Source organism: Benincasa hispida, chromosome 2 (assembly GCF_009727055.1).
Source record: "Benincasa hispida cultivar B227 chromosome 2, ASM972705v1, whole genome shotgun sequence".
Lineage (NCBI taxonomy): Eukaryota > Viridiplantae > Streptophyta > Magnoliopsida > Cucurbitales > Cucurbitaceae > Benincasa > Benincasa hispida.
The window spans coordinates 10,364,455-10,390,149 of NC_052350.1; the positions used below are offsets into that span (position 1 = coordinate 10,364,455).

At 35.9% G+C, this 25,695-nt stretch overlaps 1 protein-coding gene across 2 annotated transcripts in view; it reads right to left on the reverse strand.

Annotated features, from left to right (window-relative positions):
- The window catches only part of LOC120070964 (callose synthase 10), a 75,240-nt gene that overhangs the window by 33,170 nt on the left and 16,375 nt on the right, over positions 1–25,695 (reverse strand). Inside the window, exons 7-31 of one of the 2 annotated variants that reach the window (XM_039022921.1) lie at positions 21,579–21,668; positions 17,360–17,457; positions 17,147–17,264; positions 16,057–16,185; positions 15,082–15,158; positions 14,911–14,989; positions 11,427–11,519; positions 11,237–11,339; positions 11,026–11,149; positions 10,670–10,859; positions 10,524–10,576; positions 10,140–10,200; positions 9,954–10,035; positions 8,846–8,895; positions 8,622–8,708; positions 8,292–8,377; positions 7,695–7,722; positions 5,346–5,434; positions 5,105–5,186; positions 4,853–5,013; positions 4,597–4,717; positions 4,344–4,441; positions 4,176–4,266; positions 3,862–4,022; positions 3,671–3,780 (exon numbers count right to left, since the gene is read on the reverse strand). In XM_039022921.1, coding sequence (XP_038878849.1) covers positions 3,671–3,780; positions 3,862–4,022; positions 4,176–4,266; positions 4,344–4,441; positions 4,597–4,717; positions 4,853–5,013; positions 5,105–5,186; positions 5,346–5,434; positions 7,695–7,722; positions 8,292–8,377; positions 8,622–8,708; positions 8,846–8,895; positions 9,954–10,035; positions 10,140–10,200; positions 10,524–10,576; positions 10,670–10,859; positions 11,026–11,149; positions 11,237–11,339; positions 11,427–11,519; positions 14,911–14,989; positions 15,082–15,158; positions 16,057–16,185; positions 17,147–17,264; positions 17,360–17,457; positions 21,579–21,668 — 2,461 coding nt within the window. Of the gene's footprint in view, positions 1–3,670; positions 3,781–3,861; positions 4,023–4,175; positions 4,267–4,343; positions 4,442–4,596; positions 4,718–4,852; positions 5,014–5,104; positions 5,187–5,345; positions 5,444–7,694; positions 7,723–8,291; positions 8,378–8,621; positions 8,709–8,845; positions 8,896–9,953; positions 10,036–10,139; positions 10,201–10,523; positions 10,577–10,669; positions 10,860–11,025; positions 11,150–11,236; positions 11,340–11,426; positions 11,520–14,910; positions 14,990–15,081; positions 15,159–16,056; positions 16,186–17,146; positions 17,265–17,359; positions 17,458–21,578; positions 21,669–25,695 lie in introns of both variants that reach the window. The other variant, XM_039022919.1, reaches the window with a different exon arrangement.

Genomic DNA, 25,695 nt, shown 5'->3' on the forward strand with positions numbered 1-25,695 from the left:
GGGCTCTCAATTAATTCCTCCAGGTCTCCTTGATCTAATTTGATCAAAGCATTTTCCGCAAACAGTGGATTAACAATGACATCTGGTTGAAAGTACAATCTTAAGTTTCAGAAATCTCAGCCCAATCGTTGAACTCAAATAGTCTCGTAACTATCCATAACTTAGTAAAATCTTCCTTAAAAACATCACGACTCTTTTGAACCCAATATTGGTTCTTGCTCTGTTTTCTGGGTGACAAACCAAGGGGTTGTGAGCACCTAACAAGAACCATACTCTATTTCTTCGTTATAGTGGCAAGGCTTTGAAAAACAATTCTTGTCAACACATCTGTCCCATGACTATTACTCATGATCGGTATTTCAACAAGATTCAACTCCAAACTTTGAAAAGACGGCTTTAAAGATGAATCGTATGTTGGGTTTTATGTCTTAAAACTCGTGGTATGTAAACAATGGAACTTATTCTGAAAGTTCAATAAGGTGTTATTGAATAGAAATCCAATAGACCTGAAAGTCCCTCGACTATTGGATGAGTATTTGAACTTTATGTGGAGACATAAAGGTGGTTCAGGTTCGAGTAAATAGTCAAAATGATCTATAGTATATGACTAAGGTTGGGTACCTTATTCTGGTAACACTATTGGATGTGGTCTGCTCTGTAGTTGTTACAAGGAGTTATATAGTGCTACAAACGAAGTGATCCTAATTCGTTCATGTTAGGACATGAGGAATGGGGGTGTCCTTGTGCAAAAGGGTTTGTACAAGATCGGATAGATAGCTCAATAAACCTCTCATTTCAGGGGTAAGACCGGATAGATAGTTGGGGACATAGGGTGCAAGACGAAATTCACTCCTAGTCGCTTAAGTGTTGATTCTAGGTCTTGAACAAGAGGCCCCGCCCTCTCATTGGCCCGAGAGGGACTCGGTTTTGTTGATTGGATCACAAAACAATTGTTCGTTAGGGGATCAGTGGAGACTTAAGGAACAAGAGATAATTTCAGGAGTAAAACAAAGATTCGACCCAACCGTTATTACGAACAACCTTTGAAGGGTTAACTTACTAATCATGGTTATATCGAGTGAACATAATATATCTACAGTGAGAGGAGTTCAACTATAGGCTTTAGTGGAGTGACTCATTAGTTAACGAATGAGGGTTAGATCGGTCTAATGAGTTTAACCGATTAATCTCGGATCGTTGAAGCCTATGATCTGTAGGTCCACAAGGTTCCCCTACTAGCTCGGAAATGGATTAGCTCTAGAGTAGCGAGATAAGTTAATTTGAAACATTCAAATTAGAATTTAATGAAATTGGAGAATATATATATTTAAATATGATTTAAATATATGAAGATGAATTTATGTAAAAATTAATTTAATATTGGATATTAAATTAATTAGAATAATTTAAATTGTTTAAATAATTATTTATTAATTTTATTAGAAAATTAATTTGTAAAATTAATAAATTTGATTTTAGAAATAAAATATGATTTTAAAATCAATTTTAGATTTTGGAAAATAGGAAATTACACAAAAAGGAAAAATGGTTTTTTCAACATCATCTTCAAGTTTCTCACAAAGAACCCATTATCTTCAACCTTCAATTATCTCCAAGCATGAGTTGCATCCCAGTGCAGAAAAATCTCTTTGCATGACAGTACAATATATTGAAGAGATTGGAGTGATTTTGTTGTGTTTGCAACCGAAGGAATTTTAGCTGAAAATTCTTGAGGAAGGCGTTCTTCAATTTGGGTTGTTGTAGTGAGCATTCTCAAAGTTCCCTTTGATTCCAGCTTATTTTGAGTCCCGCAACTCAATCTAGAGCACCTAGAGAATAGTAGGGAAGATCTTGTGGTGGTTGCACAAAGATTTGGAGGATTTAGCAACTGGAAATCAAGATTTCAACAGTTCTTCAAAGATATGATCCTTTGAAACCCATTAAATTCTGTTTAAGCATGTTTTCGTTTCTGCCAAAATTAATGAATTAGAGTGCTTATCGATCCTCGTCGCTTCCGCTGCGTGCTGGTACCTGTCCAACATCATATAGGCGCTTGAAAATCAAATAGCATATCCACAAAAGAATGCCAACCACTCTGCAAAAAGCCCGAAGGAACATGAATGAAAAACCGACCCCCACTTGATGGCCAAACAACACATCGCATAATCCAACCCAAGGAACCATAGAACTTAGACAAACTTATTGCTCCATAATCATCACGTCCGTTTTTCTCAAAGAAATGAGAAACAGAGCCCTGAAGTAGTTCAACAATATTATCCACAAACCAACTTAGCTGAGACTTAGAAAGAATTAGGAACTCACTTGCCGCCACATCTTCTACCAGAAACAAACCAATGTCATTCCATATGCAATAAGGGATCCCATTCACATTGCAACTTTTCACTTCTATGCATGAAGGGAAATCGAAGCTATTGGCTGGAACTAGCGACCGGGGCTAGGATGAAGAGATGAAGGTAATAGGGTGGTTGGAACTAGAGATTTGGGGAAGGACGGAGAAAGGGAAAGGAGAGCGGAAAGCGGAGAGAGGAGAAAGAAAAGGCAAAAGAACGGAGGAAAGACAGGGAAGGGGATCGACGGACGGAACCAACGACGAAGACTGGTGGAAAGAATGCAGAAGGCAACGACTGGTTGGGCAAGCTCGGGGCAAGAAAGAAATGGGAGAAGAAGGAGACGATGAAGAAGATTGGTAAATGCAAAGTGGTCGGAGTCAAACAGATAGGGTTTTGAGAAAGAGAAGCCGAAAGGTCCGTCGGCCAGGAGGACCGACAGACGGAGGTCAGTGGCCAAACGCTAGGTCAGCGGAGGACAACTGGAAAAGTGGACGGAGGCGTACGGAGGTGGATGAGCGGCGATGTGGTCATTTTACAAAGGTGGACGAGCTTGGTTTTTCTTCCCCTCTTTATTATAGGATTTACTATTTCCTACCCAAACTAAAATAGTCTGCACCTCAAACACACACTATTATAACCCAGAATAAAATAGTTTGCACTCCAAACACAGACTATTATAACCCACGGACTATAATAACCAACTCAGCTCCCTAAACACCCCTTAAAAGTTTAATTACCTATTAGACATATCTTAAAGTTCAATAACCTATTCACAACTAAAAGTTCAAGAACTAAACTTGTAATTTATTATTATTTTTTTTAAAAAAGAAACCATTTCATTGATTGGATTAAATATCCAAAGATATCAAGAAGATATACAAAAGGGGCTATTCAAAGGGAATAAAAAAGAAGTTTCCCATTAGCTATAAGGAAAGAAAAACTATGGTGTAAGTCAGCTATATGCACGGGATCGTTCCCCACTTGCAAGAAATAAAATGACTCAACAATACAAATTCAACAATAGAAAATCCACAATCGAACAACGTAACAAGAAATCTAGTGAAAAAGTCCCAATCAAAGACCACCCAAGCTATAGTAGTATAGCAGGTATTTGGAATTTCGGTGGTGGTAGTAGTCTTTATAGATGATTAGACATTTCCCAACGAGAACCACCTCCTCACGTTTTCACTTTCAATCAAGGACAAAGCAGTGGAGAACAAACAGTAAAATGACAACTAGTTCGACATTTCATTTTCTGTTTAAGGTTGTCTTACAAAATAATTTTTCTAACAAGGTTATTAAACATGCAAATAAGCTACCTGGAAAAATCTTCTGGAGATAGAAAAGAATGGATATGCCATCCTCGTTTTCCATTCGTATTTCAGAGGAACTATAAAGCACAGTTTCACTGTAGTATGGAGTAAAGACGCTGTTGCACAAAACAGAAAATAGCATATAAATTACTTAACATAGGAACCCCAACTTGTCTGAGCAATCAACTTTCTCAAACCTGAACGGCACCATTTCACTGACAGGTTTTGCCGAAGGCATGTCCATAAATAATGAATTTGTGAAAAACTGTAGTCTTCTTCTTGCTTCAAGATTTTTTGGGATGTTAGCTGCAGAGTCCTTCACTGTAAGAAGTAAATGCAGACGCTTCACAAGCTCTTTCTGTGACAAGAAAGGTGACAGAATGTTATTACAAAATAATAACTGAGGAAAAAGTTGGCATTCACGTCTAAAAGTCATAAGGTGCGTGGAGAAGTTGGAAGATTGTCAAGAATGAAAATTTATTAGAACAAATTGTGTTTTACTCATTCGTACAATTTCTGAATCTTTGGGCCATTCAATCCGAGAAAAAAGGCGACCTTCATTTCTTGCCCTCAACAAGATATTCCATGTATCAAGCTGCTCCCTAGACCATTGAAAGTGTAAAGGACTTTAGCACATTAACAATTGCCTAACGAAGTAAACCTGCTCTAGGAATCATACCTCAAATCTGATGAAAGCAGGTCATGGGTAACAACCTCATAAAGCTCAAATACAGCTTTTGCAGCACCTCTAGCAAGCTCAGGAGTTTCATTTCGAGTCTGACACAGAGCTTTACAATTTAATTGAAATACAAAATTTAACAGACAAACATATTTACAACAGAACTTCCCAGAGAATCTGAAGTATGAAATAACAAACTGACGTCTCAATTAACAATAAGATACTGAGGGAAACCAGGTAACAGAATGCATACCAAAAGCCCTGTAAGCGCTGTAAACTTTTGTAACACAATTGGAATCTTTTTAAGGTTCAATGTTATAACCAGCGAACCCTCTGAAATACTATTGGTAATCTCCCGAAATATCCTTTCAACCCTAACATAAATAAGTTTACATGTGAGTTAGTTAAATTACAGAGAGAGCAGAAGGAAGACATGAGAAAACTTGTATACATCATACATACAGAAGTATTTAGATCCAAAAAGATAAAAAGTAACAGTAAAATAATACCAAAGTCTCCCTTCACCATCGACAAGGGCATATAAGATTTTTTCAACGCTGTAGTAGCATTCTTGAACTGCATATGCCATATACTCATCCCGGCATATTCTGTTCCATAGGTCTGTCTGAGTATCTTTGCAATCCAAAGCCAGATCAACAGCCAAGAATATCTACAAAAATTGAAATTTGATGAGGCCTTCAAGTGCACCGTCCTAATCAGAAAGTTGAACGTGCTTGACTGAGTATGAAAGTCAATTGCACCTTACTACTTAAAAGAAACAAAGGCCATTGGACCAATCTGAGGCTCCCTGTGTTGCTGGGAATAGAAAGCAAGTCCATCTCCCTGGAAATAATATCAATGGTAAACTAAATGCAAAAACTGGACAACAAATATCTGTAAATGTAGTATATAAACAAAATAAAACAAGCCTAAAAATGTTTAAACAAAATACAAACGAAACTTTTCTTTTTTTGTTTTTAGTAAATAATGTTTCCAACATACCTATTGCTAATGAAGTCTTCCTCACGTAAACTTTTAATGATCTCATTCCAAAATGGAGAAAAGATTGCTGCATATGTCTTGCTCATATCCTGAGTCCCCTATGGAAGCCCAATAAGTAATAAAAAAACAGAAGAGGAAATATTCACATAGACGTGACATAGACAGGTTGAAAATTGTGCACGTGATCAATTTTTTTTCTCTTTTTGAAGTGTGTGCCTTTGAACACTTTTTGTATATTTTCATTGTACCAATGAATAGTTTTTGGGTTATAAAAAATATATCAATATACGTATGTATAGGAGAGAGAGCATCCTTTTATAATCAATTGAGTATCCATCAACTTAGGCATAAGAAAAAAAAAAGGAAACAAAGCTTTTAATTAATGAAATGAAAAGAAACTAATGTTCAAAGTATAAACTAAAATACCAAGAATACCAAACAAATACATAGAAAAGGAAAGGACTAAGTAGGAGAAATAAAGGGTATGTATGGGAATGATTTTGACATGGCTAAAATCATTTTTGCCATTGCCAAAATCACTTTCCTTTCAAATATTGATGTTCCGCAAATGTTGAAATTGATTTTAGAAAAATCTTAAATGATCTAAATTTGATTTTCCAATAATTAGTTGAGAGGTGATTTTTGGTGGGGTGACTGACTGGGAATCAACCCAAAAATTTGTCCTCATTTCATTCATTTATTGAAATACCAAAGTTGCCCTTACATTTATGAATATTTTTTTTGCCCTTCTCAGTTAAATAATTTCACAAATAGAAAATGTCCTTTGATGAAAACAGGGCTGAGAGCCAGAGCCTACTTATACACAACACTGTACAGCCGGTTAGAACAATTATAAATAAACTTATAACTTGAACAACCAGTAGTCTGTACAAAATAGAAGGCTTTAAGGCTTTTAAAAGATGACAACCTACTGGACAAGGATAAATACCGAACATAATATACTGAATAAGACTTCTACATCATTTAATCATTCTAACATCATGTTTTAAATCAAACACAATAATTCAAAATCACTTTTAAATATATAAAAATCACTTCTAAAAATTTGGAGTCAAACATCAATATTATATTAAAATTAATTTACCTAAATCTCTTTTTCTAAAATCATTACTCCAACCACCACTCCCAAACATCCACAAAATCAATCCAGATCAAATGTGAAAAGGGTTGTACCCGAGCTGAAAAAAGCGAACAATCGAAGGAAGAGACTTATCTAGTATAAACCGTTGAACTCTTTCAAATCAAAGATTTAATAAAAGAACTTAAAATAAACACCAACTAAGCTTAAGAACATGCACGCAAAAACAGAGACGTTGCAAGACTATATAATTACCAAAGGAAAAGGGTAGGAAGCTGGAGAATGAAGAACCCAAATGATACAACAACAGCCTTCGACTATCTTCGAAAAGTGAAAGTGTAGCTTAAACCTAAAGGACTACGTCCGGAACAATGTGCAAAAGAGCATTTTGAAAGACCTTAACCCACTCTACACAATTGAAAACCACAAGCTTCAACAATTGAAAAAATTTTGGATGGTATCTGAGGAGGAGACAAAGGAGAAGCACTCTACTTCGTATCTTGAACACACTGCTTTTCCTCAACCCCTTGAAACAAAATATCAAAAGCTTTCCCGATATGATGTACTGAGAATAGTTCCTTAGGAACTGAATCCAGATGATGAAAATCAGATTCTTCACTGCTCAGTCCTTATCAGAATCATAGGGGCGAGAGAGATCACCGGAGGAAGAATAATAAGCTTCTCCAAAAGATCAATCACTTCAACTCCAACAACCAAAATAGGGTTATCGTCATGCAACAAGGGATCATTAGAGTTTGCTCCTTGATTGTTCATTTCTCCTTTTCGAGTTTGTCTCTATGAAAGCTGTGCACGTGATCAATAAGGGAGCTTCTAAATTTGAAAAGTTTGATTAAAGTTTTCTTAATCCTAAAAATAATTAATTCTGGAGTTTTGATGAGGGAGATCCCAAGAAGAACCAAAGGCCAACTTCGCACACCAAGCAAGACCAATCCAACCAAATTTGTAAGTTGTTCCTGGGTACAATCAATCCCACACTAAATTTAGTCAAGCTACTTTCAAGCATTGCCTTCCTAAATACATTTTTTTTGTACCCAGACACTTTGAATCAAATATTTTCGTTCTTATAAAAAATGTTGGGTATGCTAGCACTCAGATACCATTATATTAACAGATCCACACAAACATGATTGATTGCCATGTGAAATTCAAGCTTTTCTTATAAATCCATGCTCGGTGCCTAAACGCTGTATCATAAAAAATAAACAACTACTAGCAGACTAATTACATACCTGAGGTGCTTGTCCATTGGGTGGCAAACTGTCCATGTGAACAAAAAATTATTACCCAACGGAAAAAAATACGAGGAATCCATAGATAGTCATCTTAGTAATAAACAGATATATAAACAAGAGAACAGTCATTAAAGAAACAATGGCAACCATCTTAAGACATCCTCCAGAATTTTATAAACATTTATATAGGGCCTAAAAAAAACTCTCTCCACCCCATTCAGAAAAGGGATTTTTTGAGCCAAAAATGACTTCTACAACTAAATTACAAACCCATTATTTAAAACTAGACCCTAAACTATCTAGTCAAACGGGGTTTGGGCCTTGGGTTACTAGCCTACAGTATGTCAAACCTTAAACCATGGTTATGAGTTTCTCATTTTCAAAGAAGTCCATAGGATAAGTCAAGCCAAGAAAACTGCTAGTTCTATGAGCATATGAGTGCATCGTGAAGGCTTGAACTTGATGCGAAGAAAACCTTCCATATACATACACATACATATACACACACACACATACATACCATTTGACCATCTCATGGCATATATGCCCAACAGAAGAAGTTCTAATTAAGGAGTTGTCATCTTAACGATGTACCTTTTTGTCTGCGTAGAGACAAGGTTCTTCACAAATGCTTCTGGAAAGCTCTCAAAACGTTTGTGCATCATTTCAAGTGATCGTATCTGCCACAAATTGATGAGAAAACAATCATTGAAGTGAAAATATGCACCAAAAATTTAAATAGAAAAAGAATGAGAAGTATAAAAGATGTGATCTACTCTACATCCCCAACTTATTTGTAACAGAAAAGGACATATTATACTTACAATAAGAGATTTGAACAAATCAATGACCAAACTCCGGCAGAATCTGATATGAACAACTACAATGCTAAAATACAGAAAATAAACATATAAATAATTATACCTCTCCCAACCGACCCCGAGCACCCTTTACACCACCAATGATGGCTGACAAGAGTGTGTACCATATGTAAATGTCCAAGAGATAGAGCTGTAACATCCATAATTGAGAAGTGAATGTTAGGAAAGAATTGTTTCACCCCAAAATCATAGCTTTAGTAAAAAAATCAGCACCATTCCTTAAAGATGACATGGGTTAGGATGAAAACAAGGTGTTAAAATACTCACAGCCACAACAGGAGCCCATAAGCTAACTACAGTCGACACATTATTATTATCTGTGAAAACAAAATAAGGCATCATTACAATACGGTTTAAGACAAATTATTTCTGACAGAAACACCAGATAATAGGTGGTTATGAGCTTCTAAAAAAAATCTAGGACATGGAATTTATAAGAAGCATGAGGCAAATAGGAATCACGCTTCATCATTCTAAAAACCTGGACATGGACATGACAAGAACATGTTGATAAAAGGTAACTAAATGTATCAGTACATTTAACATGCCCACAGCTTCCTGGGGACTGAATTTTTCCATCCTTTAATTGGTCCACTACCCTTTTTAATAAAATCAACCGCTTTCATTGAGAAAAAATGAACAAAAAAAAAAAAGACTGATAGACCAAAAAAAACCAGCAAAAGCATCCCTATGGAAAGGGGATCCAACTATGCAAAGTAACACTTATAAAATAGTTACAAAAGGTCTTCGAAACCGAGCCCACAAATGAACATGGAAGTGGACAAAGGACCAGACTTCACTAGGGTCCTTATCCACCCGCAGTTGGTCGACTACACTATCAGGTGACCCTTTCGAGCTGCTGGCCTTTTTTTTGGTTGGACAGCCATTCAGAAGGGGAAAAGGAAATTTTCTGGCTGAAATTCACTAGGGCCTTCCTTTTGGTCAACGTAGAATGGAAGGAATAGCTTGCAATAAAGACCAACCCATGAAGATAAACCAAAGGAATGGTGTACAAATGAAACCTTCTGGATAACCTCTAACAGAGTTTTCCAAGACATTTCTAAACTCCACTAAAGAATGGTGTAATTTTTTTCGGTAAGGAACTGTGCTGGAGAGAAATGTAAAAATGCACCAGAGCATCCAAAAAAGGACTACACCATCCAAGTCCGACCCTAACTACAGAAAAGGAATCCAATTCAAAAGAACAAGACCAGGAAAATGATTACAAAAAGATTTAGTAGCTAAAGATCACGAAGAGGTGTTAAATATAGCCACTTCCCATACTTCGTCACCCACTCACTCCACCTCCCTAAAAATCTTATTATTCCTCTCAATCCAAATACCTTATAAAACTACAAAAAATAGTTGAACTTACTCTTGGAAATGAAAGAATGCCACGAATAATCAAGAGATGGAAGGTTGACAATAATAGTGGTTGGTTGGACAAGCGGTTTAATCTGCATTAAAAACATAACTGACGAATATCAACTCAATCATAGTCATCAGAAAGGCAGATCTATACATGAATCTGAAGGAAACTTAGTGTCTGAGAAAGAAATACCTGGAGAAAGTAAGCAAAAACGAATTTACAAATCAAAAGCACTAACCAAAAGGCTACATATCTGCAGTAGAAAAGAACATAAGTTCACAATTACATAAAATCCCGAGAACCTTGAAAGAAAATAGAAGCACTCATCCACTTCTAGTTCCAGCGGGAAAGGAAGAAAAGGAAAACAAAACGAAACAGAAGTCTACCTTACCTTTATCCATTAAAAAAGTAAATGTAACTAATCAGGGATGCAACCCTACTCTATCGGATCAGATCAGAGGTAAAACTTCAAAATGTACAATGGGAGTACTAAAGGGGAAAATAAATAAGAATAGTATCGATATCACAGTTCTAATTAAGAAAATGAAAATCCCAGTTCCAGAGTCGGAGATAAACCTGCAATAGTCACTTGGTTTTTCATATAGACCACGACCAACAAAATAACGTTCCTGAGGTAGGTAGAAAAAGAGACGATGAATATCATCTTTTAGAAATTGGGCAGAAAAGAGTGAATTTAAGTCATTCCTTGTTTACACCCTTACCTGATAGATCCATTTGAAAAATTGAAAAAAAGACTGATCGGACATCTCAGAAAGAGTATGGCATGCTGGTAACTTCATCAACATTGCAGCCACAAGGTGTAAAGCAGCATAAACACCCAACACTATAATATATATTCGAAAATAGAATGAATTGTCTGAGCTTCGAGTATTTCTTTCTTCAAGAACCTTCCTGCGTCATTTTGGCACATCATCAAAATCCCAATAGTGAATACATAATTCAATATAAAATTATAAATCAAAAGATTAAACACGTTATAATTTGTGCACAAGTAAATACTTGATAGTAGAATAATCACTTCCAAGAAAAGGTGAAAAAGGATGGATAAAATGCTTACACATAAACATAAGTCACAAAAACTGAACTCAATCCCCACCAGAAGAATCTAATAACAATCCTTGATATAGCCATTCCTCTTGCAGTGGTGTATGCCCCAAAAGTAAGCAATACATCTAAGGAGCCTATGATAACAACAAACAAGGTGAAAAAGGAAAAGTAAAATTCAAACAAGGGTAAGATTCCATCAGTTGAGAATTTAAAATCCATACTCTCAATAAAGTTCATGATCGCAAATGTTGGCCCAATGCTAAGAATAGCTTTGAAAGTGTCCAAATTAATACGCTCTTTGTGGAAGGCAAAAATTGTCAGAGCCTACAATTTGTGTATAACAAGTCAGCAGACTCAAATTAGAGAGCTGCAGAAGTACGCTACTCACAGAAAAAGGGAATCATAAGTAACCTGGAATATAATTGCCAAAAAGATCCAGAGACGGTGGAAACTGCGATACAAATGAAGAAATGTGCGATGCTCAACAAAAGAAGTCTTGCCAGTCTGCACAATGTTTGAAAAATAGTGACACCAACAAAAATATTGTACCAATTAGGGATAATAAACCCAAAGAAATGTTTAAATTGAAGAAGTAATTACAACCAAATAATGGGAAGTCATTCCATAAAGTCCTACGATAAATTGTTATATTTTATTTGTGTACAAAAATATAGTTTTTTTTTTTTTCTTCCATAGTTGTATTATATTTCAATTGAAACCTAAAGTGGAAAAAATGAAACAGACATATCTCACCAAAATGGAATATCTGACATATCACAAAGAAAACATTCAAACGATCTTCTACATCCCATGAAGCACTTAGATAAAAAAAACCTAGAACTCCTCAATAAACACCAGACGTCAGTTAAACAACTCAAAGCACTCCTACAGACAAAAGATGACTCCACCATGACGTGGCCATTATGTCGAAACAGAGTAAGGTTAATCAGATAAGTGACAGGTTGTTGATTAATTCAAAGTTAGTAGGATGGAGGTCTCCATTGGCTCCTTTTTTTTTTTTTTTTTTTTTTGAGGTCATCAAATTTGTAAAGTGTCCAAAGGTGAAAGGAAATTAATTAAGTTGGAAAGGGATTTAGAATGCGGTTTGCCTTATTCAATTCTGGAGCAATGGACGTTCTCAAGTTTTCGTAAGTTCAGTTGGTTGATCTTTAGTTCAAGTCAAAAGGGTTTAGAATCTTGTATTTGTTTTGTTTAGTAGATTTCTATTGCTTTGTAGGATGTTAATTTCTTTTTTAAACGAGACTATTCATTGATATAATGAAAGAGTCTACAGCTTCCCGTCCTTGTTTGGAATAGCCATAAACCCAAATGGTTCAGTTTCGAATCATTGGGATCATCACACTTCTTCTTGGTCCATCACCTTCAGAAGACTCTTAAAAGAAGAAGAGATTATAGATTTCCAAAATTTGCTAATCATTGCTTCCAAGAAAGAGTTAAAGAACTGCCAAGATTCACGTTCGTGGTCCCTTGAAGTTAGTGGCTCCTTCTCAGTAAAATCATTGGTCAAGCATCTTTCCTTGGCTTCACCACTCGATAATTGCCTTCAGAAAGCATTATGGAAGCTCAATTGTCCTCAGAGAGTGAATATTACAGTTTGGATCATGCTATTTGGGGCACTTAACTGCTCTTTAGTTTTACAGCAGAAGCTGCCTTCTCACTGTTTGTCTCCCAATCGGTGTGCTTTATGCAAATCAGAAGGGGAAGACCTCCAACACATATTTCAGAAGAAATGACTCACTGAGCCGAGATCACTAACTAATACTAATCTAATACTAATAGAATAGAAAAGAACTGTCTTTTCTGTATACTTTCCCCGGTTTCGTTGCTACCGCGGGCTTTACGCAATCAATCAGATCATATAGATATCCCTTCAACACAACATAGGTCATCGAAAGGATCTCGGAGACCCACCAAAGCACGAAAGCCAGAATCTTTCAGAAAATGGATTCCTATTCGAAGAGTGCATAACCGCATGGATAAGCTCACACTAACCCATCAATTTGGGATCCAATTTGGAATTTTCCTTGGGAGGTATCGGGAAGGAATTGGAATGTAATAATATCAATTCATATAGATACAGAAGAAAAGGTTCTCTATTGATTCACACACTGTACCCGTGGGATAGGGATAGAGAAAGAGGAAAAAAAACAAAGATTTCACATAGTACTTTTGATCGAAAAATCAATCTGATTTATTTCGTAACACATATTCTTTGAATGTGCCTATGCCATTAATTGTTGGAGATCTCTTTTTGAAGGCTTCAATATTCGTTGGGTCTTTGATAATGTTTTCAAGAACAATGTGCAGCAGATTCTTATAGGGCCAATCTTCCAGAAATCTCTAAATCTGTTGTGAACTAATGTAGTAAAAGCCTTGCTAGTTGAACTTTGGTTGGAAAGAAATCAAAGAGTGTTCCAAGATAAATAAACTCCTTGGTTTGCTCGTTTTGAGGCTGCTAGACTCAATACTTCATTATGGTGCTCTCTTTCTAAAACCTTTGCAGGTTACTCTTTACAAGATATAAGCTTAAATTGGCAGGCATTCACACTCGATGACTGACTGAAGGTGGAAGCTGTTGGATTCTGTTTTACAGCATAGTGTGGTCTTGTCTTAGGATATTGTTGTCGTTCGTCTTTGTCTTTGGTTTTTCGTTAAAGAAGTTTTGGTTGAACATTGTCTTTTGTATCTCTTTTATCTCTTTGTAAGGTTTCCTTTTTAGGATTGATCATTGAGTTTGTTTGTTGGATATGATGGGGACGCTAAGAGGGTGTCAACCTAGTTGAAATGTCTGGGTGCGCCTCCTGATCCTTAGATTTTAAAATCTTTGTTTCAAGTACATAACTCATGTACTTTGAGCATTAGACTCTTTTATTTATATGAATAAAAAAGATTGTTTTCCTTTTAAAAAAAATGAAAGAGTCTAGTGTTCAAAGTACAAAAGAGAAAACGACGAAAAAACTTCATCCATGCCAATACAAGGCTAGAACCAAATTACATCATAAAGACTAAAATTCTGGAGAAAAAAAAATAAAACAATCCAATTAAACACATCTTAGAAACCCATATTCCATAAGACTTAAACTCGAAAAAGCCCGAAACAAATAGAAAAAGCTATAATTTAAGCTTTCCATATAACTTTTTGGATGGAGGTTAACTCATTATACACAACCCCACCAGTTCCAATCAAGTATTAACTATAAATCCTGACGTGTTTTGTTTTGGAGTATCTTTTACAAACTCAATAAATTCTCAAACTACATAACCTGCACCCTACCATTAAAGGCATTTACCAAACAAGTTGCAGATAGCAGCGACTCTAGAAGATATACAAGGCACCATAAAAATGTTGTTCAAATGATCGATGTCAACTTGGAAATAACACACAGCTAGTTAACGAAACATGGGGGTTGACAATTGCTGTCAGCCCCTATTCTTCAATCAAGATCATAACCTAGATACAAAGGCCTAGAGTGAACATTCAAATTCAAAAAACTGACTCTGACTAAAACCAATCAAACCAACATCAGTTGCTTGGTCTGAACTGAACCCACGTGTCAGTTGGCTAGTGTCCTCGAAGAGTGGTCATCTGCTAACCAACTAGTAATTAGCTAAGTAACAAAACGGCAAACTACTTAATAATCAAACAGACCAACAAAAAAAAAATAACTAACTAATGGAACAAACAACAAACTTCTATAGAACATTTCGCCCATCTTACTGCATCAAAATGCTTGCTGAGAATTGAACATATTATCTTATATGTAGAAAACAGTATGTTCCATGTCAGTCTTCTCAACTTACAAATTCACAGCCGAAAAGCTTAGCAATGCAAGTTCAGAACATTAGAAGAAGTTACGAAGTCAAACTTTCTAACCCGTTTCGAGCCTTTCGGCTCCTGTAAAAAACTTGATTCCTTCCTCATTGGCCAGCCCAATTCGAAGCAAGTAGGGGACCTACATAAGTATCACACTCATTAGCAAGGAAACCGTGAGTCAACTTGTCAGAAAAGGAAGTAATAAACTTAACAAAGCTAAACGAAACCAACCAAAAGTATTCATTGAAATCATCGTAGTTCCTCCATGCTGAGTGTGCAGCTTTCCCATTTTTGTTTCTTTCAGTTTCCTGCACTTCGAGAAGATGGAAATGAGCCTCATAGGAGATAATTATTTAAATTATAAAAAGTTTATGTTTCTATATAGGCTTCAGCGGCAAAGCCTTTTTGTAGTTACCCTTTAGGTCTTGTTTTACTCAATTACAAATCCTTTTTAGATTGTTTCCTCCTTTTGTAAGCTTTATTTTTGTAACCCTTGTATTCTTTTTTTTTTCCCCCTCAATGATGGTCTTGTTATTCATTTAAGAAATAAATAAATCAATTAAAAATAGAAAATTAAAGCCGCAATATCAACAAGAAGCAATACCTATTGGTTTTTTGGCAACAACTTTATTAAAAAACAAAATACAATTAACTAATTCTATATATGCTATATAAATACACTATGATTTGAAAGAAATCATAGAGTTTTTCATGATTGATTAGCATCTTCAATGGTCCAATCGATCTGAAGTGGCTAGACTCAATGCTTCCGCTTGGTGTTCTCTATCCAAATCTTTTGTGAATTTTTCCATTCAAGATATTTGTCTAAACTAGGGAGCTTTTATCTCCTCTCTTTGAACTTTGTCTTCGCATTGACCTATTAGATGCTTGAATGCTATAGTTAATTTTCTTTTCAATTATTATTTGCTTTGTTTCCTTGTATTTTTAAGCATTAGCCACTTTTCATTATATCAATAAAAAGTTTCTTTTTCTTTCCAAAAAAAAAAAATACAAGTATTGAATAAAAGACAAACTTCAGGACTAATCCGCCACCTCCAACTGCAAACAGTAAATACCTACTTTAAAATCTTTTTTATTAAGAAATTCTTTTTCTTACAAATGTTCCATTTCACATCTAAATATTACAGCCTTATCTAAAAAAAACATCTAAACATTACAGCACTAGTGGAAGAATGATCTACTTACAGCTACAAGTGTCTTGTAGATAGGACAAATGATTCGTTGGAGGAAAGACATGGAACCATCTTCCAGCATACAGTTCTTTGAAGGAATTGCTTCTCCATGATCAAGTATGGCATCCAATTCTTTTGCCATCTATGACCAAATTTATCATGTGATTATTCATAAACCAAGAAAAAGAACTAACATTTCATCTCTGACTTGTGGCCAAGAACATTCCAAGCTTGTATATGGAAATTGCAACTATGAAACATAAAGAAAGGGCACAGTGTGCAAGAAGACATCTCATAAAAATTAATCAATATTTGCAGAAATATTTAAAAATTCATTTTGTATGGAAGTCGAAACCCATAGGGGTGCTAAAATGAGCTACATGCCAACGCCAAGATGTAATTTTAGTATCCCCTCTATCGAGAGAAATTCATTAATTCCTCTGGTACTTCCTTTTGTATCATTTAAAAATTCCATCCTCTTACTTCATCTTCAACACCCAAACTCAGTAAATAATCGTAAGGTTTCATCCAAGTTAAATCAAACATATCAAGCACCTTATTCCACAAAAGATATATAGGACAATGCAAGGATGAATTATATATACATTCTCTCCTCATGCCACATTAGCCATACATTTGTGAAAGCAAATAAGTTCGAGAAAGCCTCCTCTATAGTATAGAAAGCTCGGTTTCTCACCCATATATATATACATATATATAGATAGATATATATACATACATATACATACATATATATAGATAGATATATATACATACATATACATACATATATATATATATATATATACATACATATACATACATATATATATACATATACATACATATATATATACATATATACATATATATATGATTAAAAAGAAAAGGGCGAAAGATAAGGAATATCTGGTCCTCCCCTCCTCCAATCAAGGCCACAACAAACCTCCCTAATTAGTATAACCCAAAAAAAAAGGATAGTCACATAAATACTTGGACTGTACTCCATTTAGAATCTAATTAGATGGCAATGGTTCCGAGTATAATAGTGAGACTTGCATTCAAGCGAAATCATGAGTAGAAAGAGGTATTTAAAGTCTTACATGGTGGAACAAATAGCAAATGCATTCAGGAAGGAAGCGGACATTTGCAGCTTCACCCCATATCAGCAAGTACAGTGAAACAAGGAAGAGCTTCCTGTCCCTATTTATTGCCTCTAAGCTGTTTGAATAGAATGACAAAAAAGAAATTCAGTATAATAAACAAACAAAATGTTTTAAGAAGAAAATATAAATAAAAGGAATAGCACAAATAACCTATTCCACGCAAGGCGAATACGTAAGTATTTACACCATTTGATGTAGTTATCAAGCACCTTCAAAAAAACCTCGTTGACTGCTTTCTCATCTATTTTCTGCATAAGCTCCAAATAAAATATTTATAAATCTATATGCAAATGAAGTCAATATGATGCCCCAGGAAAAAGAAACTAGAGAGTACAACCTTCTTCCCACCCCCCAACAAGAAAAAGAAAAAACAAAAATATTTATAAGGTTCACCCTCATGATCTTGTAAGTCTCATTTCTTTTCCTTTCCCACTACAGCGGCTGCTTGGTTGCTGCAGCCACTTCAACTGCTTTATGGCTCAATTAGGTAAAGTTCGTTTCACTACCAAGGCCTAAGGAGATTCACAACTCAAGTCACCGCAAGTAGCTCTTGGATGCATAAGCTCATGGTTCGACGATATTAGCAGTAAACAAAGAGTTCCATTTTATGCAGATGGTATAATTCTACAATTGCTTCTTTTTTTAATGGAAACAAGCCTCTTCATTAATAAAAACGAAATAAGACTAATGTTCAAAGTACAAGAGAATTGTACTAAGAGCAAAAAGCAAATAGGCCTGAGGATCAAAAGGCACACCCGGACATCTCAACTAAGTTGACACCCCCTTAGCGCCCTCATCATTTCCGATCAAAACTAACCTCAATATAAAAAATCTAAGGCTAAAACTCAGCCCATACAAAGGAGTAACAATATTAGACGGTTACAACATAAGCCAAGAAAAGGGCAAAACAAAACAGAGCAAAAACCTCCACAAAACCAAGTACAATTTGACAAACCAATTACAAAAGAGACAATTTAAAACTAGAATAGAAGTGATCAGAGAGGCAATCCTCCGTCATTTTGGGAAAATGAAAGCCCGCCAATTTAAACATAAGTCATGAATGGAGTAATATTTGAAATCCTTGCTTAATGTGCACCAAGAGGAAGCATTTCAACGTGTTGTTTCAAAGCGATCCAACCAACCAGATTCTTTATCATGGAAAACCCTCTGGTTTCTTTCAAACCACAGTTCAGCAAGTAAGGCCTTAGCAATATTGACCCAAATTAGTCGAGGGCTCTTCTTTAAGAGAGAACCCATTAAAATCCGTTGCACATTAGGAAGCACAGATACTTTTAATTGTGCAGAGAATCGGTATCAGATACGGATACGTCCAGATATGTGGTAGATACGTGTCTTATACGTGATTTAAAGTATCTGATTTTTTATTTTTATTTTTAATTTTTAGATACGTGTATCTGCTTCCAGATACATGAAAGGGATACGTGGGTCAATTTTTTTTTTCAAATTTAAGCCCAACCCACAACCCATTTTATTTTAGCACATGATTAGGAGTGATTTTAAAATCATCAAAAATCACTTTTTCATTTTTAAAATCACTCGAAAACACACTTTTAATTACTCAAAATTAATTTAGTTTTCAATTTTACATTTTTAAATGCAATTTTCATATCGTCAAAATTAGTTTTGAAGGATTAAACACGTTTCATGGTGATTTTAAAAATGACAAAAGTGATTTCACCTATTTTAAAATCACTTCCAAACATAAAAGACCACTTCAATTAAGCAATCCAAAACAAAATAAATTAAAAATGATAAAAACATAAAAAATTGAAAAAAAAAACCCGTAACGTAATTAAATCTTCATTCTTCCCTTCTCTCTCACTATTTAAATCATGATTCACACCCCCTTCATCCTCAACTTCATTCTTCAATCTTCATCTTCTACTACTTTTCTACCATCTACTCTAGTCGCTCAACAATCACTCAACGTTATTGGATTTTTTTTTCAAGTTCACTCTCTTCTTGAATCTACTTTAATCTAACCTAAAATAAGTTTTATAGCAATTAATTATAACGTATCTTCAACATACCCGTATCTTAGTTTTTTAGAAATTAACGTATTGTCGTATCGCATCGTATCCGTATCTGTGTCTGTACTTCTTAGATTGTACATTAGTTCTGAAAGTGTCTCCAATTACCCAAGCAACGTTAAAGAAGGAGAAGAATCTCCACCAACAGTTAACTAAATAAGTGCAATCAAAGAATAAGTGTTGTAAATCTTCACCTTCCATTTTACATAGAGGACAAATAGATGGTTACAGGCAGCTAGAAGGAAATTTTCTTTGCATAACTGCGGAGCAATTTAGGAGCCCGAATATCATAATCCATACGAGGATATTTACGCGCCTCGGACTTTTAGACTTCCATAAAGCTTTATAAAGACATTTATCCAATGGAAATGAAGGTGACAAGTGAGTTGTAAGGGATTTTACAGAAAATTTACCGAATATTTCTAAGGACCATGTTCTTCTATCGAAATTCTTCGAAACCCTCCGAGCTGAAATTTGTCCAAGCAAGTCTTGAAACTCAATAATCTCATCGTCTTTGAGCAAACGGCGAAAGAAAATAGACCATGAGGATGACGTGTGATCCCAATGTGCTGCTTGGAGCCCTTTGGTAAGAAAACAATCTTAAACAATCTTGGGTAACAGATGCTTAAGGGTTGAACATCAACCCATGGGTCAGTCCAAAATGCAATTCTAGTACCATTTCCCAGTTTAAAAAGAGCCAAGGCTTCCACTTTCCTCCAAGTTCTAGAGATGTTAATCCAGGGGCATCTCAAGCTATTACCGGTCCTTCCCACCGTGTGCCATTTAAAAGAGTCTTTTCCATGGATACTTCTTATGACTTGTCTCCACAACGAATCTTCTTCCTCCATCTACCGTGAACCCCATTTAGTCAATAGGGCCATGTTCTTAGCTTTGAGACCACCAAAACTGAGGCCTCCATCCAACTGTGAATGAGTAACCAGATCCCATTTCACCAAATGGTTTATTTTTCTTCCTGTGTGCCCTTCCCAAAAGAAGTTCCTCGTGATTCTTTCTAAGGAAGATATGTCTTCGTCAGGCATTGCAAACAGAGACATATAGGTTAAACGTGTTCCTCTACCAATAGCTGATGAGATGCACAACTCAAGTCCCTCTTAATCTTGGATGCATAAGTTCATGGTTTGACCATGTAAGTAGTTAAAAAAAAAAAGTCCACCATAGGCAGATAGTACTATTCTCCTCTGTCAGGCAGGGCTTAACCTATTAGTCTTGGATGCATAATTTCATGGTTTGACCATGTAAGTAGTTAAAAAAAAAAAAGTCCACCATAGGCAGATAATACTATTCTCCTCTCCCTCCATGGCGTGGAATTATAATCACCAATACCTAAGTTACTTTGTTTAAATATGGTCAAAGCACCGAGCCTCTCTCCGAGACAGTGCCCAGATCGTTACGCCTTTCGTGCGGGTCGGAACTTACCCGACAAGGAATTTCGCTACCTTAGGACCGTTATAGTTACGGCCGCCGTTCACCGGGGCTTCGGTCGCCGGCTCCCCTGTCATCAGGTCACCAACTTCCTTGACCTTCCGGCACTGGGCAGGCGTCAGCCCCCATGGATGAAATGAATTGGAGAATTTTTTAAGACAAAATATCTCCCTTGGTAACATTTGAATGTTTCCTCATGGTGTTCTCTTTCTAAGCTTTTTGCTGTCTTTTTCTTTATATGACATGTTTAAATCGGGATGTCATTATTTTTCCTATGCAATTTCTTTTATTTATTACTTTTCTTATTCACTCGTTTTTTGGAGTTTGTATTTTTCCACCAATAGTCTCCTTTCAATTTTTATTTTAAGGAAAAAGATAAAAGAAAGAAAAATTTCCAAGTATTGCATATGCCATCTGGAATGAAATCTTCAGTGCCCTCAGTTGGAACATGGTCACCCTTCTTGCATCAATCAGTTGGATCAGAATGACATTAATGGATCATCCCTTCAAAGATCACAAGGCGGTCATATGGACCAACATCATTTGCATGGTTTTGTCAAAGGTTTTGTCAAAGATTTGAGAGAAAAGAAACGATCGAATCTTCAAGAGCGGCTCAAAGCCCTCAAAATACATCCTAGAATCTTCTAATTTTTGTGCACCTTTTTGCTGTAAACATTTACAGCCCCTTAAAGATCATAGCCTAAACTATCTTCTGGGTCTTTTATATACACGTAGGATTATTTCATGTATCAATGAAATTGTTTCTTATAATAATATTTTTAAGAAAAACAAAGAAGAAAAAAAAAAACTAAACTTCATACTATGAATGATGTAGAAAATTTGATAGTAGAGTTCAAATAATTGAAACTACTCACCGGATCAGCATTGTTAGGTATGCCAAGACGAGATTGAGCATTTGCTACCATGAGAACCACATGCTCTCGTTGATTTCTTATGTTGTCCCCCTGAAAATAAGCAATTAAGAGTTAACAAACGGTTGAAACACTAGTTTCAGCGAGAAGTACCAAAAAGATAGCATTGTCCCAGTCCTACCCATTCTTTTTTCTTTAAATTAGAAGTATCGTATGATTTTATTCAAATGGGTGAAAATTGCAGAGGGAATGAAGTCGCCGAACACCTCTCAAATGGCAGTAACAGAAAAGAAATTGGTTGGGGTTCAGAGGATAGCTGATTCCAAAGTCATTGGATTGGGTGTTGAATGCTTGTTGTAACTTTTCATTATTTTAATGGAAAGTTGCATACAGAGAAGGAGAAGACTTGAAAAAAAAAAAACAAAAACAAAAACAAATACTAGGGAAAAAAAAAAAAGTATCATTGTAATTTCTTTAGGAAAAGTTACCTTTTTGGTCCCTAAAATTTTTAAATAGACCTTTTTGGTCCCTGAATTTTGTAAAATAGTTTTAAAAAATCCATCTACTGACAATGCTGTTAAATCAAACAAACAAATGGCTGGACTGCTGACATAGAAAAAGTAATATTTCTAATTTGGTTTCCTCTCTCTCCCTCCTCTATTTTTCTCCCTGGACACCGGGAAGGGTTATCCCCAGTCCCCTCCCCTCACCCTATCCAGGCGATTTCATTACCCGTGTCTGCCCTCACCTCTCTCTTTCACTTCCATCACCAACCCTTCTGTCCCTTCATTTTTCTTTCTTCTTTCCCTTCATTTTTCTTTCTTCTTTCCCTCTCATTTTCTAGCTCTCTGCGCCATATATATATTTTTCTTATTCCCAAAGTATTTTAACGTTGCCATCATAACATCAATTGCTTAATTATAGCTTCCACCGGAGGGCTTGAAGCAATCTCAAAACCTTAATCATTGTAAATTTATTTCACTCAGCTAGAGAGAAGATTTAGAAATACATGACAAAGGAAAACAGTGGTTCTTGATGGAATGTGGGCTAACCCTTTTGTTAAGAATGTCAAACTTACACTCAAAATCAAAGACATCCCCTTCGAATATGTGGGAGAAGATCTCAAGAACAAAAATCTCATACCTCATCAAATTCAATAATGTTTAAAAGAAAGTTATTGTATTCATCCACAATGGAAAATCCATTCCACGATGGGAAATTCATTTGGGAATCATATTTTTTAAAGTTTAGAAGAACGATGGTCCAAATCAGTTAGCCATGAAGAAGTTGGGCAAAATCCCAATCTCCACCTACCCAAAATATGATAGTTTGCTGCTCAATTGGGCTTTGTATAACCTAATTGCAAACAGAGCTGACCAACTTTGATGAGGATTTTGAGCCATTTATATGGGTGATGATTTTGATTCCAAGGTGGCCCCTGAGGCTCGTGTGCAAATGGCTGAAAAATGAGAGAGAAAAAGACAGAAGGGAGAGAGAGGTTAGGGTAGTGACGTAGAACTACGAAGAAGGGTGAGGGTCCGGCAAGGTGATGAAATCACCAAAAAGGGAAGGGGAAGGGAAGGGAATGGGGGCATCCATTCCTTGCGTTAAAAGAGAAAAAGAGAGGAGGTAGAGAGAGGAAAGAAGAGAAAAAGATTAAAAATACATCATTTTCTATGTCATTTTGCCATGTCAACAATCTATTCATTTTTCTGTTAGTATGTAACAGAATTGTTAATAGAGGGACCTTCTAAACCTATTTTACAAAACTCTGGACTAAAAAGGTTTATTTCAAAAACTCAGGGATAAAAATGGCTTATAATTAAAAACTCAAAGACCAAAAAGATAATTTTTCCCTTTCAATTTGTGGTTGGTTGGTTTGGGTTGTTTTAGCATTGACTGTTCTTTGTAATCGACTAGGAATTGCTCTTATTAATGCATCCACCTAGTGTGCTCTTTCAAAGCAATATGTCAGCTTCTCCAAGATTTGAGTTTAAATAGGAATATCTTTGCTTTTCCAACATAGTTAAATGTATTTGACTTGCATTTGTTATGTTCTCCTTTTGTATCGTTTTCCTTGTTTCACTGTATATTGAGCATTAGTCTCTTTTCATTATTTCAATGAAAAGTCCCGTTTCCTTTTCAAAACGAGGCGAATATCCTTCCAAGAATAGTAGGCAAACAATCTAGAAACAACACACTGTTGAAGTCCATAACCAACACTTTCTTATCTTTCCTAACCCAACAAAAAGAATCAAAGTTAGATGGCTGAGAAACGTCCTGTAAGTTTCTGGACACCTTCAAATCATCTGGGAAAGCGAAAGCTAAAGAACCAAATCCAGACTCACCAACACCGAACCAAGAGGAGGATAGCAAACATGAATCCGCTTTGCCCAAAAAATCTCTAATCGTCTCCCATGAAACCATCCATCTACTCAGCTGGAACATGCAAATTTTTCCTACCACCCGTAGGGGCCAAATAGCACATTCAACATATCTTTTACTGAACAATTTAAACATAGCCAAATGAATGAATCTAGAGTCCTCCCAATCTTTTTTGGGGAAGAACACGTGAACCAAATCTAGTAACATCTCAACCAAGGATAATTTCAAACCAACGCAAATGAGAGAATGAAAGGTAAATCTTCTTATTATTACTTGAATTCTCTATAGAAAACATTAAAAAAAAAAAAAAAAAAAAAAAGGAGAGAGAGAGAAAAAGAAAAAGAAACACCACTTTTCATCGATGAAATGAAAAGAGGTTAATGCTCGAATTACAAAAAACTACTACAAATAAGAAGAAATAGAGATCAACTGGTGCACCAGGCTATCTCAACTAGGTTGACACACCCATAGCATCCTCCTCTTACCCCAAAACGAACATTTCAAATACAATAGAAAACTATGTGTCTAATAATACAGATGAAAAAGGAAGGGTAGAGAGAGAAAAAGGGCACACACAGAGTTACGTGGAAAACCCTAGTACAGGGAGAAAAAACCACGATATGAAGTTTTCTTATTAGAATTGATACACTGGATACACAGAGGCTGTACGTTTAAATAGAAAAGTAGGAAACCCTAGAGTACAATAAAAAGACATAAATGCCCTTAGGGCTTAAACCTTACTTTCAACACTCCCCCTCAAGTTGGGGCGTAGATATCAGTGAGGCCCAACTTGCTGATACACGAGTCAAAAGTCTGTCTGGGAAGCCCTTTTGTACGAACATCTGCTATCTATTGACTGGAAGGAATATAGGAAATACAGATGTTGCCACTGTCAAGTCTCTCCTTGATGAAATGCCTATCAATTTCTACATGCTTCGTTCTGTCATGCTGCACTGGGTTGTTGGCGATACTTATTGCGGCTTTATTATCACAATAGAGTTTCATCGGACAGTCACTATCTTGATCAAGATCAGTTAAGACCTATTTCAGCCAAATTTCCTCACATATCCCCAGACTCATGGCCTATATTTTGCCTCGGCACTACTTCTGGTAACAACCCCTTGTTTCTTACTCCTCCAAGTGACAAGGTTACCCCACACGAAGGTACAGTACCCAGATGTCGACTTTCTGTCTACCACAGAACCTGCCCAAACAGCGTCCATGTATGCCTCGATGCACCGTTTGTCAGACTTCCTGAACATCAATCCTTTGCCATAAGAGGTTTTTAAATATCTCAGGATGCACTCCACTGCTCTCATATGTTCTTCGTAAGGGGACTGCATAAACTGACTGACTACACTGACAGCATAGGTTATGTCTGGTCTAGTATGAGAAAGATAAATTAATTTCCCAACAAGCCACTGATATCTCTCCTTGCTGACCGAAACACTGTTATTCAAGTTACTGAGTTTAGCATTAGCTTCCACAGGAGTATCCACTGGTTTACAGCGTCATACCTATCTCCTTAAGTAAATCCAGAGTATATTTCCGTTGAGAAACTGAAACCCTTCTTTCGACCAAGTCACTTCCATTCCGAGAAAGTACCCAATTTTCCGAGGTCCTTAATTTCAAATTCCTCAGCCATTTTCCTCTTCAATCTGTTAATTTCTGAAGCATCATTACCTGAAATGACAATGTCATCTACATACGCAATCAGATCCCTAATACTGATTTC